This window comes from Scyliorhinus canicula, chromosome 12 (assembly GCF_902713615.1).
Source record: "Scyliorhinus canicula chromosome 12, sScyCan1.1, whole genome shotgun sequence".
NCBI lineage: Eukaryota > Metazoa > Chordata > Chondrichthyes > Carcharhiniformes > Scyliorhinidae > Scyliorhinus > Scyliorhinus canicula.
The window spans coordinates 59,120,569-59,138,802 of NC_052157.1; the positions used below are offsets into that span (position 1 = coordinate 59,120,569).

Below are 18,234 nucleotides of genomic sequence, written 5' to 3' on the forward strand. Positions count from 1 at the left end.
GTGAAACCCGGAGTATTTCACTCCGGCGTCAGAGTCCGCTCCTTGCCCCCTATTCCCCCCCCCCCCCCCCCCCCCTCCCGGAGGGGCTAGGAGCGGCGGCGCGTGAATTCCGCGCGCCAGTCCTTGACGCTTGCGTCAAAGCAGCGTGCCGGGAATGACGCAGCCGGCGGTGCCGAAGTGACGTCAGCCGCGCATGCGCGATTACGTCTTCCCCTCCGCTGCCCCGCAAGACATGGCGGCTTGATCTTGTGGGGCGGCGGAGGGAAAAGTGTGCGTCTTCTAGAGACGCCGGCCCGACGATCAGTGGCCACCGATCACGGGCCAGACATCTGCTGAGCACACCCGTGGGGCTCGATCCTCCCTCCGCCCCCCTACAGGCCCCACACTCACCGGTTGCACGCTGTTTACGCCGGCAGCAACCAGGTGTGGTTGGCGCCGGCGTGAACTGGTCGGGTTCAGCAGGCCGCTCGGCCCATCTGGGCCGGAGAATCGCCGGTCGCCGTGAGAAACGGCAAGCGACAATTCTCCGAGCGGCCTGTCGCAAAACGCGACACGCCATTTTGGGTGGGGTGGGAGAATCGCGGGGGGGTGCCAGGGCAGCGTGGCGTGATTCGCCCGGCCCTCCCGCGATTCTCACCCCCGGCATGGGTGCGGAGAATGGCGCCCTTAGTCTCCCGATGGGAGAATTGCGCCCTCTGTCTTCGAATAATGACAGAGATGAGGAGGAATTTCCTCTCTGCGTGTCTGTGTGGCAAGAAGTGCTTTGGGGACTTCCGGTGGCGGCGATGTCCGAGTGAGCCGCACATTCGGTGGGCTCTCACTCCGGCGGGCCTGAACAGCTGTTTCCCCACGATAGCGGGACCACGGAGGCGGCAGAAAGGCTGCTGGGAATAGAAGAGGAGAGCGGGCTGCAGAAAATGAAAGTGTGGGAGGCCAGCAGGTGAGGAATAAAGAGAGAGAGACGGAGGCAAGGAGGAAGCTGACCTGAAGGGTAAGATGGCGGACCCACGGACCTTCCTTCCTCCAGGACAAAGGGAAAAAAAAAGTTTGGAGTTGCTGAGGAGGGACAGCTTGGACCCACTTCAGATGCCCAGGAGGGGGGAAAAATTTAAGGTGCTGGGCAAAGGAAAGCGGCAGCGAAGGCGCTGAGGAGCGGGCTGCGGCATATGGAACAGTGGGATTCCAGAAGGCAGAAGAAGAAGGAGAAAAAGGGACAGAGACAAGGACCTGAAGAAAATTACCTGGGACCTAAGATGGCGGACACACGGACCCCGGACTCAGCAATCCAGTTGGCGCTGGATAACATGCTCCAGGTAATGAAGTCCAGTTTTGAAGCGCTGAAGCGGGACAGCTTGGACCCAATCCAGAAAGCGGTGGATCAGCTGAACCAGAGGATGGACGCCCAGGATGTTAAAGTTAAGGAGCTGGGAGAGGCGGTGGAGGAGCAGGCGGATGCGCAAACGGTTGCAGCGGTAGAAGTGGACGGCCTGAAAGAGCGGCAGAGAAGACTGCTGGACAGAGTGGAGGAGCTGGAGAATAGAGTCCGCAGGAACAATCTGAGGATGGTCGGCCTCCCGGAGGGGGTGGAGGGAGCTGATGCTGCAGCGTTTGTAGCAGACCTGCTGAAGCAGCTGATGGGAGCCGAAGCCTTTCCACGACCGCTGGAGCTGGAGGGGGCACACAGAGTGCAGGCAAGGCAGGGGCGGCCGGGCGGACCCCCCCGCCCGATGGTGATTAGGTTCCACAGGTTCGTGGACAAGGAGCGGGTGCTGCAGTGGGCAAAGAGCGCCAGGAGCAGCACGTGGAACAACAGTGTTCTCCGCATTTATCAGGATCTAAGCCAGGAGGTGGCTCGGCGGCGAGCAGCCTTTAAGAATGTCAAGGAGGTGCTGTTCAAGAAGCACGTGAAGTTTGGTCTGCTGTTCCCAGCTCGGCTATGGGTCACGCACCAGGGTCAACACCACTACTTCTCCGAGCCCGAAGAAGCGATGGATTTTGTGAGGGACCTGGGGCTGGTCCCGAAAGGAGGCCCCAAGGACGCGAGTTAGGGCCCGAGGATTTTTGTGGGAAGGAACGCCGAATGTGCCTGGACCGCTGCTCAACGGTTTGCTGGGCCAAAGGGGCCAAGCGGAACATTTGAGACTCTTTCCTTTGTGCATGGACATTTATGTGCTTTTTCTCTTTTCTCTGTGGTTTTTTCCCTTTTTATGGTTTTTTTTTTTTTTTTCCTGTTTGGGCTTTTTGTGCAGCTCGTGGAAGACACTGGAACCAGCTTGCCCCAGTGAGGGGGGAGGAGGACGGGGGAACAAGGGGAATGGGACAGGAAGGCGCCGGAGTGTTGAGTCACCGGGCTAGCAGATTGGCTAGTCAAGGAAGTCAGATGGGGGGGGAAGTTACAGCCAGTAGATGGTGGGGGTATCGGGGGATGGGGTTAGGGGAGGGGGGGGTTGCTCTGCTGACGGGAGAGGGACTTGAAATAGGCACTGGAAAGGAGGTCGAGGGTGGAGGCAGCCAAAGGGCGGGCCAGGAATGGCGCGACGCACGGGTCAGGGGCCGGCCCGAGAAAGGCTATGGCTGACCGGCGGGGTGGGGGGGGTGGGATGTGCCCCCCGACCAGGCTGATCACCTGGAACGTCAAGGGACTGAATGGGCCGGTTAAGAGGGCGCGGGTGTTCGCGCACTTGCGGGCCCTGAGGGCGGACGTAATTATGTTGCAGGAGACACATCTGAAAGTGTCAGACCAGACCAGGCTAAGGAAGGGCTGGATTAGCCAGGTCTTCCACTCGGACTTGGACTCGAAGTCCAGAGGGGTGGCAATCATGATCAACAAGCGCGTGCAATTTGAGGCAGAGGGCATATCTGCAGACAGGGGGGGCAGATACCTGATGGTACGGGGCAGACTGGAGGGGAGAAGGGTGGTGCTGGTGAATATATATGCCCCGAACTGGGATGACGTGGACTTTATTAAAAGAGTGCTGGGGAAGATCCCGGACTTGGATTCTCACAAGCTAATAATGGGAGGGGACTTTAACATGGTCCTTGACCCGACTTTGGATCGGTCGTGTCCCAGAACGGGTAGACTCTCAGCAATGGCAAGGGAGCTGAAAGGGTTTATGGGGCAAATGGGGGCAGTGGACCCCTGGAGAGAGGGACAGCCAACAGGAAGGGGCTACTCGTTTTACTCGCACGTCCATAAAGTATATTCCAGGATAGATTTCTTTGTAATAAGCAGGGACTGTATGGGGGAGGTAAAGAACACGGAATACTCAGCAATTACCATTTCAGACCATGCCCCGCATTGGGTGGACCTGCAGTTCGGGGGAGCGAGTTATCAACGCCCGCAATGGAGGCTAGATGTGGGACTGCTGTCGGAGGAGGGGATCTGCGAGAGGCTTCGGAAATGTGTAAAAAATTACCTGCAGGTGAATGACACTGGGGAGGTCTCAGCGGCGACCGTGTGGGAGGCGCTAAAGGCAGTAGTTCGGGGGGAGCTGATTTCAATTGGGGCCCACAAAGCCAAGGCAGACCGGGCAGAGATGGATAGATTGGTCAGGGAAATGGGCCGGATAGATGAAGAGCACGCGGAGTCCCCGGGGGAGGTTTTACTCAGGGAAAGGCGGAGGCTACAGGCGGAACTGGGGGCACTATCCACGAGCAGGGCCGTGGAACAGCTTAGGAAGGCGAGGGGAGTGGTATACGAGTATGGGGAAAAGGCTAGCAGACTGTTAGCGTAGCAACTCAGGAGGAGGGAGGCGGCCAGGGAAATAGGTAGAGTGAGGGACGAGGGGGGGCGCAAAGTGGAGGATCCGGCAGAATTGAATAGGGTATTCCGGGACTTCTATCGTAAGCTGTATACTTCGGAGCCGCCGGAAGAACCGGAGGGGATGAAAAGGTTTCTGGACGGGTTAACATTCCCAACAGTTGGGGGGGGGCAAGTGGAAGAGCTGGGCGCCCCGATTAGAGTAGAGGAGGTATTGGGGGGCCTAAAGGCCATGCAGTCGGGGAAGTCCCCGGGGCCGGATGGATACCCAGTAGAGTTTTATAGGAAGTCCTCTGAGCTGGTGGGCCCGGTCTTGGCGAGGGTTTTCAATGAGGCAAGGGACAGAGGGACCCTGCCGCCGACAATGTCACAAGCCACCATATCTCTGATATTGAAGCGGGGTAAAGACCCGGAGGTGTGCGGGTCCTACAGGCCAATCTCCCTGATTAATGTAGACGCCAAGCTCCTGGCAAAGGTACTGGCGGGGAGAATGGAGGACTGTGTACCGGAGGTGCTTGGGGAGGATCAAACGGGGTTCGTGAAAGTTCGGCAGCTGGCGGCCAATCTGAGGAGATTGCTCAACGTGATAATGATGCCCCCGGCGGGTAGAGAGGTGGAGGTAGTGGTGGCAATGGACGCCGAGAAGGCCTTTGACCGGGTGGAGTGGGACTATCTATGGGAGGTGCTCGGACGGTTTGGGTTCGGGGAGGGATTGGTGGATTGGATCAAATTATTATATCAGGCCCCGAGGGCCAGCGTCAGGACCAACAGAGAAGTGTCGGAGTACTTTAGGTTGTACCGAGGGACCAGGCAGGGCTGCCCGCTCTCCCCGCTGCTGTTTGCGCTGGCCATAGAGCCGCTGGCGATGGCGCTGAGAGCCGCAGAGGGTTGGAAGGGGATGGTGAGGGGCGGGGTTGAACACAGGGTTTCTCTTTATGCAGACGACCTGCTCCTGTACGTGTCGGACCCAGTGGCCGGGATGGGAACTATACTGGGAATGCTGAGGGAGTTCGGCCAGTTCTCAGGATACAAATTAAATACGGTCAAGAGTGAAATGTTTGTGGTCCAGGCAAGGGGCCAGGAGAACAGATTGAGAGGGCTACCGTTTAGGCTGGTTGAGGAAAATTTCCGGTATTTGGGAATCCAGGTGGCACGAGACTGGGGCAGGCTGCATAAGTTAAATTTGGCCAGGGTGGTGGAGCAAATGAAGGGAGAGTTTCGGAGATGGGATGCACTCCCGCTGTCGCTGGCAGGGAGGGTGCAGACTGTAAAGATGACAATCCTCCCTCGATTTTTGTTTATTTTTCAGTGCCTCCCGATCTTTATCCCACAGTCCTTCTTCAAAAGAGTTAACGGGCTGATCATGAGCTTTGTCTGGGCGGGAAAGTCTCCGCGGGTAAAGAAGGCGATGTTGGAGAGGAACCGCAGCGAGGGAGGGCTGGCTTTGCCGAGTCTGGTCAATTATTACTGGGCGGCCAACATCGCTATGATAAGGAAGTGGATGGTGGGTACGGGGGCTATTTGGGAGCGGGTGGAGGCGGCTTCGTGCAGGGGCTCCAGTTTGGAAGCCCTGGTCACGGCTCCTCTACCGCTGCCGCCGGCCAAGTACACCACCAGCCCGGTAGTGGTGGCGACCCTGCGGATATGGGGCCAGTGGAGGAGGCATGTGGGGGAGATGGGGGCGTCTGTCTGGGCGCCAATCTGCGACAACCATCGGTTTGCCCCCGGCAGTATGGATGGGGGGTTCCGAGTATGGCGGCGAGCAGGGGCGGGAAGGGTGGGTGATATGTTCCTGGAAGGGAGCTTCGCGAGTTTGAGGAGCTTGGAGGAGAAATTTGGGGTGGTAAGGGGAAATGATTTTAGATACCTACAGTTGCGGGACTTTGTTCGTAGACAGGTCCCATCTTTCCCGCGCCTCCCGCCAATGGGGATCCTAGACAGAATAGTCTCTGGGAGGGACGAAGGGGAGGGTAGAGTCTCGGGTATTTATAAGGTGCTCATGAGGGAGGAAGGGTCCCAGACAGAGGAACTGAAACTTAAATGGGAGGAGGAGCTAGGTGGGGAAATGGAGGATGGGCTGTGGGCAGAGGCCCTGAGTAGGGTAAACTCGACCGCGACATGTGCTAGGCTCGGGCTGATCCAATTTAAGGTCGTTCACCGGGCCCATATGACGGTGGCTCAGATGAGCAAATTTTTCGGGATAGAGGACAAATGCGCTAGGTGCGCGGGAGGACCAGCGAACCATGTTCACATGTTTTGGGCATGCCCTGAGCTGAGGGGGTACTGGGAGGGATTTGCGGGGGTCATGTCCCAGGTGCTAAAAACAAGGGTGGTGATGAGCCCAGGGGTGGCAATTTTTGGGGTTTCGGAAGACCCGGGCGTCCAGGGGGAGAAAGAGGCCGATGTTTTGGCCTTTGCTTCCCTGATAGCCCGGCGACGAATATTATTGGCGTGGAGGGACTCAAAGCCCCCGAAGACTGAGTGGTGGCTTGCGGACATGTCGAGTTTCCTGGGGATGGAAAAAATCAAGTTCGCCTTGAGGGGTTCTGTGCAGGGGTTCACCCGGAGGTGGCAACCATTTATTGACTTCTTTGCGGGAGAGTGAGCGTCAGCGGGGGGGGGGGGGGTTAGAGTAGAGTAGGAGGGAAAATATGGCGGGTAGTACCGGTGGGAGGGGAGCGGGCTTGTGCAATATGTTACGGTGGAAGTATTGAAAGTACGTGGATGTTTGCACATTTTTGCCTTTTTTGCTTCCTTTCTGATGATGTCTGTAACTGTTTATAAAGCCAAAAACTACCTCAATAAAATTGTTTATTAAAAAAAAAGAAGTGCTTTGGAACTTCTTGGCACAGAGAGCTGTCGGGGCAGAGTCCGTGTGTATATTCAAGGCTGAGACAGATAGGTTCTTGATCAGTAATGGAATCAAGGGTTATGGGAAAGGGCAGGATAGCGGACGTGAGGAATGTCAGATCAGCTATGATCCTACTGAATGGCGGAGCAGGCTCAAGGGCTGAATGGCCTCATCCTGTTTCTATTTCTTATGGTCTTATATATAAATATTAAAGAGATAAATTATACTTGTAGAGACCTTGCATATTGAGACAGAAGTCACTTCACAAGTTCAGAATGACAACATGGACACCTGAGAGCCATTCTAAAACTGTACTGGAGTCATTCATTGGCTGTTTTTACAGGTCAAAATTCCAATGAATGGAAAGGAGGATTGCTTGGAGCTGGAATCGCTTTGTGCATTGGACTGAGTGGATTTTTCATCTTCAAGTGTGTGGGAAAGTAAGTTTAATTTGTTGTTTCTCAACATGTTTGCTTCGCTCTTCACTTTCTGCAGAAAGAACTTGCATTTGAATCTCACCTTTCATGTCCCACAGCTGATCAGAAACAATGAGGTGTTTTTTTAATGTTGTAAAATAGAAAACGCAGCCACTAATTTGTGCACAGCGAGATCCCACAACCAGCAAAGTGATAGTGACCTAGATCTTATTTCTTCAGTGATGTTAGTTTAGGATACATTTTGACCTTGGGTCACTGGGGAGCACTTCCCCTCACTCTTGAGGGGCTGGTTTAGCTCAATGGGCTAAATTGCTGGCTTTTAAAGCAGACCAAGCAGGCCAGCAGCACGGTTCGATTCCCGTACCAGCCTCCCCGGACAGGCGCCGGAATGTGGCGACTAGGGGCTTTTCACAGTAACTTCATTGAAGCCTACTCGTGACAATAAGCGATTTTCATTTCATTTCATTTCTTCTCTGAAACAGTGGCCGTGGAATCTTTCACAAGAACATTTGGTTGAATATCTCGGTTGAATATCTCATCCACCAATACAGCCCTCAATCAGTATCTGGGACTGTCACTTTGGACTATAACATTTATCACCAAATCCTGAGGTGAAAGGTGCTGTATAAATGCAAACCTTTCTTCAGTGGGTGCAATCTCTTTCCATTTTCCTCGTTTCACTTTCTTGACATTCTTCACTTCTGCTCTCCTTCTCATTCCCTCTCTCTCTGTCTCGGTCTTACACCTTGCCAGTTTCTCACATTTTTTAAAAATAAATTTAGAGTACCCAATTATTTTTTCCAATTAAGGGGCAATTTAGCGTGGCGAATCCACCTATCCTACACATCTTTGGATTGTGGGGGTGAAACCCACGCAGACACGGGGAGAATGTGCAAACTCCACATGGACAGTGACCCAGGGCCGGGATTCGAACCCAGGTCCTCAGCGCCGTAGGCAGCAATGCCTACCGTGCTGCCCTGTTTCTCACATTTTTAAGAGTGCTGAGCAACATCTGCTCTTTCTGACGACCAACCTCGATATCTGGAGTGAATAGTGAATTAAAACGATGCCAACGACTGCCCAGCTTTACCGTGAAACCATGTCACAGAGTCAGGACATAAAGGGTTAAAAGTTTACTTAGGAGAGAAGACAAGTCCCCCAATAAGAGGCTTTTTACTTGTTCCCCAATTCCTGATATGCCTCACATTAACCCTTTCCAATTAAATATACAGAAGAAGCTGCACAGGAAGAGCCCAAGCTGAACGTGTTATCAATTGCACCCCAGAAAAGCAGTTGGACATGTCCTCGGTAAGTAACAAAACGATTGGAATTAATTTCCACGAGCAAACTTGCCTTTTGTTGATGTGACTTTAAACAGGCAGGCAAGGTGTGGCACAGTGGTCAGCACTGCTGCATCACAGCACCAGGAGCCTGGGTTCAATTCCGTCATCTGCTTGGGTTTCCTCTGGGTACTCTGGGCGAGAGGCTCAAGTCCGTCATACAGAACATTTTCCCAGTGCAACGGACGAGGACAGATCGCACATTTAAGGTTTGTATTCCCTCAGGTAAAGAAGGGATAATCTAATTGAAGGATTTAAGATGATTCAGGGATTTTATAGTGTTGTTAGAGGAAGACTATTTACTCTGTGATGGGGTGTATGGAGGGTGTTGGTACTGGGTCATTCCAGAAGCAGGGGGCAGATTATCAGAATTGGAGCCAGGTCATTCAAGGGTGATATCGTCATGCAAAGGGATGTTGAAATCTGGAACTCGCTCCCCCAATAATCAAAGCCAACACCAAATACACATCATGTTGATTTGTCACTCTGTCCATTTTTGTTTCTATTACAGAAGAGAAAGGATGGGAAACAGAAATTCAAGTTGAACTGTCGTGTCAATGAATATCAGGATCCAGCCTGTGAAAACTGTGAGCTATCTGTGGCTCCAGGAAATCAGAAGGTGAGTTACACACGTCAGGATACTCAGCGTCTCAGCCACTCCAGTTACTTGCTCGTCGATGTGCTTACTCCAGTCATGTCTCTTGTGATGGTTGGCACAGTCGAACCAAACCCAACATGAATCAGGTCAAGAGAGACTTAGCAATTCAAAGAAAAAGGTCAAGATATCAGATCTGTACAGTGCTGTGGTAAAGGCATGATGTGGAGATGCCGGCGTTGGACTGGGGTGAGCACAGTAAGAAGTCTTACAACACCAGGTTAAAGTCCAACAGGTTTGTTTCAAACACGAGCTTTCGGAGCACGGCTCTTCAGGTGAAGAAGGAGCCGTGCTCCGAAAGCTCGTGTTTGAAACAAACCTGTTGGACTTTAACCTGGTGTTGTAAGACTTCTTACTGTGGTAAAGGCAAGCAGACTTGGACCAGGGGGAGAGAGAGTTTAACAAAATACCTGCATTCACGAATAAGGTTATTGCTGGAAATAGAAGTAGAAAAATTAAATTAAAGGTTCTTTATCTGAATGCGTGAAGCAACTGCAATAAGATAGATAAATTAGTGGCATTAATAGAGGATAATGATTTAGATCTAATTCTCACTACAGAGACATAGGGTGGAATTTTGCCTGTTCAAATGTTCAAATCCCCTCACCATGCAACGCCCTCCACTCTAGCACTATCCAAGCACTTCCCCCAGCACTGTCCAGGTACTGCCCCCTGGCACTCTTCGGGCATTCTCTCGCACTGTCCAGGTACTGCCCCCTGGCACTCTTCGGGCATTCTCTCGCACTGTCCAGGTACTGCCCCCGGCACTGTCTGGGTACTGCGTCCTGGCATTCTCTGGCACTGTTTGGGCACTGCCCCCTGGCACTGTACGGGCACGTCCCACGGCACTTTCCGTACACTGCTCCGCATGGCCCACGTCCCTCTGAGCAATGCACACACCTGAGCTCCTCTGGGAGGTCTTCACTCCAGGTGAGAGACCAGCCACAATTCACAGCGGTCTGCCTCACACCAATATGAATAGATTTTCTTCCTATGGTCCGGGAGTTTTGATTTCTGCAGAGAGGTCTGATAATGATATGTAAATCAACTATAACAACATTCCTGACGGTAAACTTTGGGATTCCCATTACGTCACTGCTGAGGGAGGGGGGGGGACAATCGCGCCACACTTTTACATCAACATGAAACACGATTCGGATATTTCGTGAGATTTTCTGATCATGTCGCTCACTCCCAATCTCAGGGTTCTCGCTCACTAACCCTCAGTATACGTGTCTGTGTGTGTGTGAGTGAGAGAGTATGTGAGACTATTTGTGTGAGACTATTTGTGTAAGAGGTTGTATGTGTGTGTGAGTCAATGAGAGTATGTGTGAGTGAGTGTGAGAGAGCATGTGTGAGGGTGTGTTAGAGGAAGTGTGTGTGAGAGAGTGTATGTGTGCCTGTGTCAGTGAGTTAGAGTCTGTGTACGTGTGAGTGAGTGGGAGAGACCATGTGTGAGAATGTATTAGCGTGTGTGTGTGTGTGAGTGTGTGTCTGTGTAAGTGAAAGAGAGTGTGTGTGTATCTGTGAGTGAGTGTGAGAAATCATGTGTGAGAGTGTGTTAAGAGTGTGTGTGTGTGAGGTGTGGGGAAGAGAGAATGTGTATGTGTGAGTGAGTATGAGAGTGTGAGTGAGAGAGCAGGTGTAGAATTTCATAGATTTCATAGAATTGACAGTGCAGAAGGTGGATATTCGGCCCATCCAGTCTGCACCAGCCCTTGGAAAGAGCACCCTACTTAAACCCACATCTCCACCCGATCCCCGTAACCCCACCCAACATTTTTGGACACTAAGGGCAATTTAGCACGGCCAATCCACGTAACCTGCACATCTTTGGACTGAGGGAGGAAACTGAAGCACCCAGAGGAAACCCACACAGACACGGTGAGAATGTGCAGACTCCGCACAGACAGTGGCCCAAGCCAAGAATCGAAACTGGGACCCTGAAGCTGTGAAGCAGCAGTGCTAACCGCTGTGCTACCGTTAAGCCCTTCATGTATGTGAGTGAGTGTGCCTGTGACTGTTTGTGAGAGTGTGTGAGAGTGATAATATGCGAGTGTGTGTGTGTGGGAGTGTGAGCGAGAGAGTGATTCTGTGTGAGTGACAGAGTTTGAGAGAATGTGTGGGTGTGTGTAGGAGAGAGTGTGTGGGTGTGTGTAGGAGAGAGAGTGTGTGTGTGTGTGTAGGAGAGAGTGAGTGGGTGTGTAGGACAAAGTGTGTGGGTGTATGTAGGTGTGGGTGTGTGGAGGAGAGAGTGTGTAGGTGTGTGTAGGGGAGAGAGTGGGTGTGTATCGGAGAGAGTGGGTGTGTGTAGGGAGAGTGTGTGTGTGTGGGAGAGAGTGTGTGGGTGTGTAGGAGAAAGTGCAGGTGCGTGTGGGTGTGTGTAGGAGAAAGTGTGTGTGTAGGGGAGAGAGTGTGTGGGTGTGTGTAGGAGAGAGTGTGTGGGTGTGTGTAGGAGAGTGTGTGTGTAGGGGAGAGAGTGGGTGGGTGTGTGTAGGAGAGAGTGTGTGGGTGTGTGTAGGAGAGAGTGTGTGGGTGTGTGTAGGGGAGAGTGTGTGGGTGTGTGTAGGAGAGAGTGTGTGTGTGTGTGTAGGGGAGAGAGTGGGTGGGTGTGTGTAGGAGAGAGTGTGTGGGTGCGTAGGACAGTGTATGTGGGTGTGTGTAGGAGAGAGTGTGGGTGTGTGTAGGAGAGAGTGTGGGTGTGTGTAGGAGAGAGAGTGTGTGTGTGTAGGGGAGAGAGTGGGTGGGTGTGTATAGGAGAGAGTGTGTGGGTGCGTAGGACAGTGTATGTGGGTGTGTGTAGGAGAGAGTGTGGGCGTGTAGGAGAGAGTGTGGGTGTGTGTAGGGGAGAGTGTGGGTGTGTGTAGGGGAGACTGTAGGTATGAGTAGAAGAGTGTGTGGGTGTGTGTAGGGGAAAGTGTGTGTGTGTGTAGGAGAGAGTGTGTGTGTGTGTGTAGGGGAGAGTGTGTGTGTGTGTGTAGGAGAGAGTGTGTGGGTATGTGTAGGGAGAGTGCGACTGTGTGTAAGAGAGTGTGCGGGTGTGTGTAGGGTAGTGTGTGTAGGGGAGAGTGTGTGTGTGTAGGAGAGAGTGTGTGGGTATGTGTAGGGAGAGTGTGGCTGTGTGTAAGAGAGTGTGCGGGTGTGTGTAAGGTAGTGTGTGTAGGGGAGAGTGTGTGTGTGTGTAGGAGAGAGTGTGGGTAGGTGTAGGGGAGAGTGTGGCTGTGTGTAAGAGAGAGTGGGTGGGTATGTGTAGGGAGAGTGTGGCTGTGTGTAAGAGAGAGTGTGTGGGTGTGTGTAGGAGAGAGTGTGGGTGTGTGTAGGGGAGAGTGTAGGTATGAGTAGAAGAGAGTGTGTGGGTGTGTGTAGGGAGAGTGTGTGTGTGTGTTGGAGAGAGTGTGTGGGTATGTGTAGGGGAGAGTGCGACTGTGTGTAAGAGAGTGTGCGGATGCGTGTAGGGTAGTGTGTGTAGGGGAGAGTGTGTGTGTGTAGGAGAGAGTGTGGGTATGTGTAGGGGAGAGTGTGGCTGTGTGTAAGAGAGAGTGTGGTGTGTGTAGGGAGAGTGTGGCTGTGTGTAAGAGAGAGTGTGTGGGTGTGTGTAGGAGAGAGTGTGGGGTGTGTAGGGGAGAGTGTAGGTATGAGTAGAAGAGTGTGTGGGTAGTGTCTGGGGAGAGTGTGTGTGTGTTGGAGAGAGTGTGTGGGTATGTGTAGGGGAGAGTGCGACTGTGTGTAAGAGAGTGTGTGTAGGGGAGTGTGTGTGTGTAAGAGAGAGTGGGTGGGTATGTGTAGGGGAGTGTGGCTGTGTGTAAGAGAGAGTGTGTGGGTGTGTGTAGGAGAGTGTGGGTGTGTGTAGGGGAGAGTGTAGGTATGAGTAGAAGAGTGTGTGTGGGTGTGTGTAGGGTGTGTGTGTGTAGGAGAGAGTGTGTGGGTGCGTAGGACAGTGTATGTGGGTGTGTGTGAGAGAGTGTGGGTGTGTAGGAGAAGTGTGGGTGTGTGTCGGGGAGAGTGTTGGTGTGTGTCGGGGAGACTGTAGGTATGAGTAGAAGAGTGTGTGGGGTGTGTGTAGGGGAGAGTGTGTGTGTGTAGGAGAGAGTGTGTAGGTGTGTGTAGGGGAGAGTGTGTGTGTGTGGTGTAGGAGAGAGTGTGTGGGTATGTGTAGGGGAGAGTGCGACTGTGTGTAAGAGAGTGTGCGGGTGTGTAGGGTAGTGTGTGTAGGGGAGAGTGTGTGTGTGTAGGAGAGAGTGTGGGTGTGTGTAGGGAGAGTGTGGTGTGTGTAAGAGAGTGTGCGGGTGTGTGTAGGGTAGTGTGTGTAGGGGAGAGTGTGTGTGTGTAGGAGAGAGTGTGGGTATGTGTAGGGGAGAGTGTGGCTGTGTGTAAGAGAGAGTGGGTGGGTATGTGTAGGGGAGAGTGTGGCTGTGTGTAAGAGAGAGTGGGTGGGTGTGTGTAGGGAGAGTGTGTGTGTGTAGGAGAGAGTGTGTGTATGTGTAGGGGAGAGTGCGACTGTGTAAGAGAGTGTGCGGGTGCGTGTAGGGTAGTGTGTGTAGGGGAGAGTGTGTGTGTGTGTAGGAGAGTGTGGGTGTGTGTAGGGAGAGTGTGTGTGTGTGTAAGAGAGAGTGGGTGGGTATGTGTAGGGGAGTGTGGCTGTGTGTAAGAGAGAGTGTGTGGTGTGTGTAGGGAAGTGTGGGTGTGTGTAGGGGAGAGTGTAGGTATGAGTAGAAGAGAGTGTGTGGGTATGTGTAGGGGAGAGTGTGTGTGTGTGTTGGAGAGAGTGTGTGGGTATGTGTAGGGGAGAGTGCGACTGTGTGTAAGAGAGTGTGCGGGTGCGTGTAGGGTAGTGTGTGTAGGGGAGAGTGTGTGTGTGTAAGAGAGAGTGGGTGGGTATGTGTAGGGGAGAGTGTGGCTGTGTGTAAGAGAGAGTGTGTGGGTGTGTGTAGGAGAGAGTGTGGGTGTGTGTAGGGGAGAGTGTAGGTATGAGTAGAAGAGTGTGTGTGGGTGGGTGTAGGGGAGAGTGTGTGTGTGTGTAGGAGAGAGTGTGTGGGTATGTGTAGGGGAGAGTGCGACTGTGTGTAAGAGAGTGTGCGGGTGTGTAGGGTAGTGTGTGTAGGGGAGAGTGTGTGTGTGTGTAAGAGAGAGTGGGTGGGTATGTGTCGGGGAGAGTGTGGCTGTGTGTAAGAGAGAGTGTGTGGGTGTGTGTAGGAGAGAGTGTGGGTGTGTGTAGGGGAGAGTGTAGGTATGAGTAGAAGAGAGTGTGTGGGTGTGTGTAGGGGAGAGTGTGTGTGTGTGTTGGAGAGAGTGTGTGGGTATGTGTAGGGGAGAGTGCGACTGTGTAAGAGAGTGTGCGGGTGTGTGTAGGGTAGTGTGTGTAGGGGAGAGTGTGTGTGTGTGTAAGAGAGAGTGGGTGGGTATGTGTAGGGGAGAGTGTGGCTGTGTGTAAGAGAGAGTGTGTGGGTGTGTGTAGGAGAGAGTGTGGGTGTGTGTAGGGGAGAGTGTAGGTATGAGTAGAAGAGTGTGTGTGGGTGTGTGTAGGGGAGAGTGTGTGTGTGTAGGAGAGAGTGTGTGGGTATGTGTAGGGGAGAGTGCGACTGTGTGTAAGAGAGTGTGCGGGTGTGTGTAGGGTAGTGTGTGTAGGAGAGAGTGTGGGTGTGTGTAGGGGAGAGTGTAGGTATGAGTAGAAGAGAGTGTGTGGGTGTGTGTAGGGGAGAGTGTGTGTGTGTGTAGGAGAGAGTGTGGGTATGTGTAGGGGAGAGTGCGACTGTGTGTAAGAGAGTATGCGGGTGTGTGTAGGGTAGAGTGTGTAGGGGAGAGTGTGTATGTGGGAGAGAGTGTGTGGGTATGTGTAGGGAAGAGTGTGGCTGTGTGTAAGAGAGAGTGGGTGGGTGTGTGTAGGATAGAGTATGCGGGTTTGTGAGAGAAAGGGCGGGATTCTCTGGCCACGCACCCCCCCCCCCCAACATGGTCCGTGTCCTGCCTGTGGCAATCTTGCGGCAAGTGGGACAGAAGTATCCAGCCCAGTGTTTGAGAGTGTTTGGTGGTTGGGGGGGGGGGAGTGCGTGGTGTGTGCGCGTATGTGTGGGGTATTGTGGGTGTATGTTTGAGAGTGTGTGTGTGAGGGTATATGGGTATAGGTGTGAGAATGTGTGTGTGTGTGTATGAGGGCGTGTATGTGAGAGTGTGTGGGTGTGTTTGTGTGTGGGTGTGGTGGTGAGAATGAGAAACTTGAGACTGGGGGTAGAACAGACACACACACACACACACACATAGACTCATTAACACTCTAATTCTCACTCACTTATCACTCACACATACTCCCTCATACGCATTCACTCACTCTCACTCTTTAACTCACTCACTTTCACACACACACTTACTCACACTCACTCACTCTATCACTCTAACTCAATCTCTCGCACTCATTCTCTCCCACAAACCCACTCACCCTCTCACTACTTCTATCATTCTCGCACACTCACCCGCTCTTTTTCTCACTCCCACACACACGCACTCACACACTCTAGCATGCACACACCATTCACTCGGAATGCTCGCAGACACGCACACTCTCACTCCCACAAATGCATTCACACACATCTACTCACACACAGAAGCACTCATATATGCTTTAGCCACATGGGTGGTAATCGCCACTAACAGGATACTGCTGTGAAGCCAAACAGACGTTCTGCCTGTCACACAAATGAGGAATGCGCTTCATGAATTTCAATGCCGCTGTGATGCCGGGTATGTATGTCACAGGTCCAAAGGCTGATGGATGCTATCGAAAAGTGTGTCCCTTAAGCTGTTTGAAACTACTGACTGCACCCAGTTTGCAAAACTCAGAACACAGAGTTCAACATGGGATGTGATTCCGCGACTGGGCAAGATAACACTAAATGCAGGTCACTCTGATCATCACTCTGATCATTTCATTTCTCTACAGAAGGAAGATGTGAAAATTAAATTGAACCATCAAGTCAACACACATCAAATGGATGATATCTACGCAAACTGTGATTTTGATGAGTTTTCTGTTTATGCAAATGAATAAACCGAGCAAGGATGAGGCACACAAAGTGTGTGGAGAGCACCAAAAGGGAGGATCATTCAAAACTTTCTCCAAGTTTATCTTCCTACAAAACCGCATGTCCTCACTCCCAAGGAATAGTTCTACACAACCTGACATAATCAGATGTAATTTCTTCATAATGCTGTTATCTCAGAGCTGAATGAAGATCTATCTGATGGTTTCATTTTGTACATGCTCATTCAGGCTTGGCTCTCACTGTTGGAAACATCCTTCTCGCCATTCTGATTGGAAAGATAATTGAATGGACAAAAGATCACTGAATAGGCAAATTCAATCCTGTGTTAGATCCCTCCCGTTCACTAGCCCACTGGGCCAAACTTCACTGATCTCCCCCGCTCCTCTGCCCAAGAACTATTTTTCTCTTGTTTCTCTCCTTTCTGATCCGGGAAAGAGTTCCTCAGGGTGCTAACCAATGCAAACATCTTCAGCTGCTTCATCGATGATCTTTCTTCCACCATAAAGTCAGAAATGAGGATGTTCACTGATGATTCCACAATGTGCAGCACCATTCCCGACTTCTCAAATACTGGAGCAGTCCATGACCGAATGCAGCAAGACCTGGACAATATCTAAGCTTGGGCTGACAAGTGACAAGTAACATTTGTGCCACACAAGTGCCAGGCAATGACCATCTCTGACAAGAGAGGATCTAACCATCGCCCCTTGACAATCAATGGCGTTACCATTGCTGAATCCCCCACTATCATCATCCTGAGGGTTACCATTGACCAGAAACTGAACTGTAATTGTTATTGTTATGACGCCCTGGGCTAGTGTACGGTCAATTCCAGCCCCACTTGACCCAGAGTCAGAACACATTTGAAACGAATAAATGAAAAACACCCAAAATCTTTGGTCCTTGACAGCCCAATAACTACAGTCACTAGGTTTGTAAATTTAAACACAATTAAGTTTATTAATAACAATAAGTATAATTAAATATGCAATAAGTGCAACAGGCTCCCATACCAGCCTACCCGGACAGGCGCCATAATGTGGTGACTAGGGGCTTTTCACAGTAACTTAATTGAAGTGACAATAAGCGATTTTCATTTCAGGTTAACTATTATCTAATTCTTAACCCCCCTACTTAAACTCACCCCCACCCTTTATACACACACACAAGATAAACAAACCGAGGGGAAAAGAGGGGTGTAAAATAATAAGTAAAAGGATAAGAGTCTTTGTTTCCAATGGTTTTTTCCGAGCACTCCGTTCTTCAGTCCATACTTTCAGTTTGAGATTTCTGTTTCCAGTCTGTAATGGTTTTCTCTGTAGATTCATTCAGGTCTCTGCAGTTTCAGAAATACAGCAGCTGTACACCATTTCTGGTGCAACATAGAAAATAATGTGGTCACCTAAAATGGCGTCCCAGCAAGGGATGCTAGGAAAGTGGTCACGTTTATGGACAAGCAGACTATAGAGCAGATCAAACAAAGTTGCAGCCCTGGTTTTTGCAGACTTCATAAGACTTTGCAGTTTGTTGCAAAGAACATAGGCAAAATGGCATCTCCAGGCCATCCGGGAACTCTTGGGGTTAAAAGAATCAAGGGATATGGGGGGAAGGCAGGATCAGGGTATTGAACTGGATGATCAGACATGATCATGATGAATGGCGGAGTAGGCTCAAAGGGCGAAATGGCCTCCTCCTGTTTCTATTGTTGCCCCTGGCTAAACCACAATGTGTCTTAACCCATATACGGTGGACAAATGACGATGACACTCAGTTTATAAAACAGAAGGGGATAACCTCTATTATAGATACCTGGGCAGCACGGTGGCCTAGTGGTTAGCACAACCGCTCACGGCGCTGAGGTCCCAGGTTCGATCCCGGCTCTGGGTCACTGATATTATAGATACCAAAGTGGATAACGTTACATTTATCCACATCATATTGCATCTGCCATGCATGTGCCCACTCACTCAGCCTGTCCAAATCCCGCTGAAGCATCTCTGCATCCTCCTCACAGCTCACCCTCCCACCCAATTTTGTCTCATCTGCAAATTTGAAGATAGTGCATTGAGTTCCATTGTCCAAATCAGTGATATATAATGTGAACAGTTGGGGTCCTAGCACAGATCCTGCGGTACCCCACTAGTCACTGTCTGC

At 51.6% G+C, this 18,234-nt stretch overlaps 1 protein-coding gene across 1 annotated transcript in view; it reads left to right on the forward strand.

The window, feature by feature from the left end:
* LOC119974261 (sialic acid-binding Ig-like lectin 14) overlaps nt 1–16,085 on the forward strand; it is a 119,588-nt gene extending 103,503 nt beyond the window's left edge. The window contains 4 exon segments of the mRNA XM_038813031.1: nt 6,955–7,051; nt 8,281–8,356; nt 8,900–9,007; nt 15,978–16,085. Of these exon segments, the coding sequence (XP_038668959.1) occupies nt 6,955–7,051; nt 8,281–8,356; nt 8,900–9,007; nt 15,978–16,085 (389 nt within the window).
* The last annotated feature ends 2,149 nt before the right edge of the window (nt 16,086–18,234 follow it).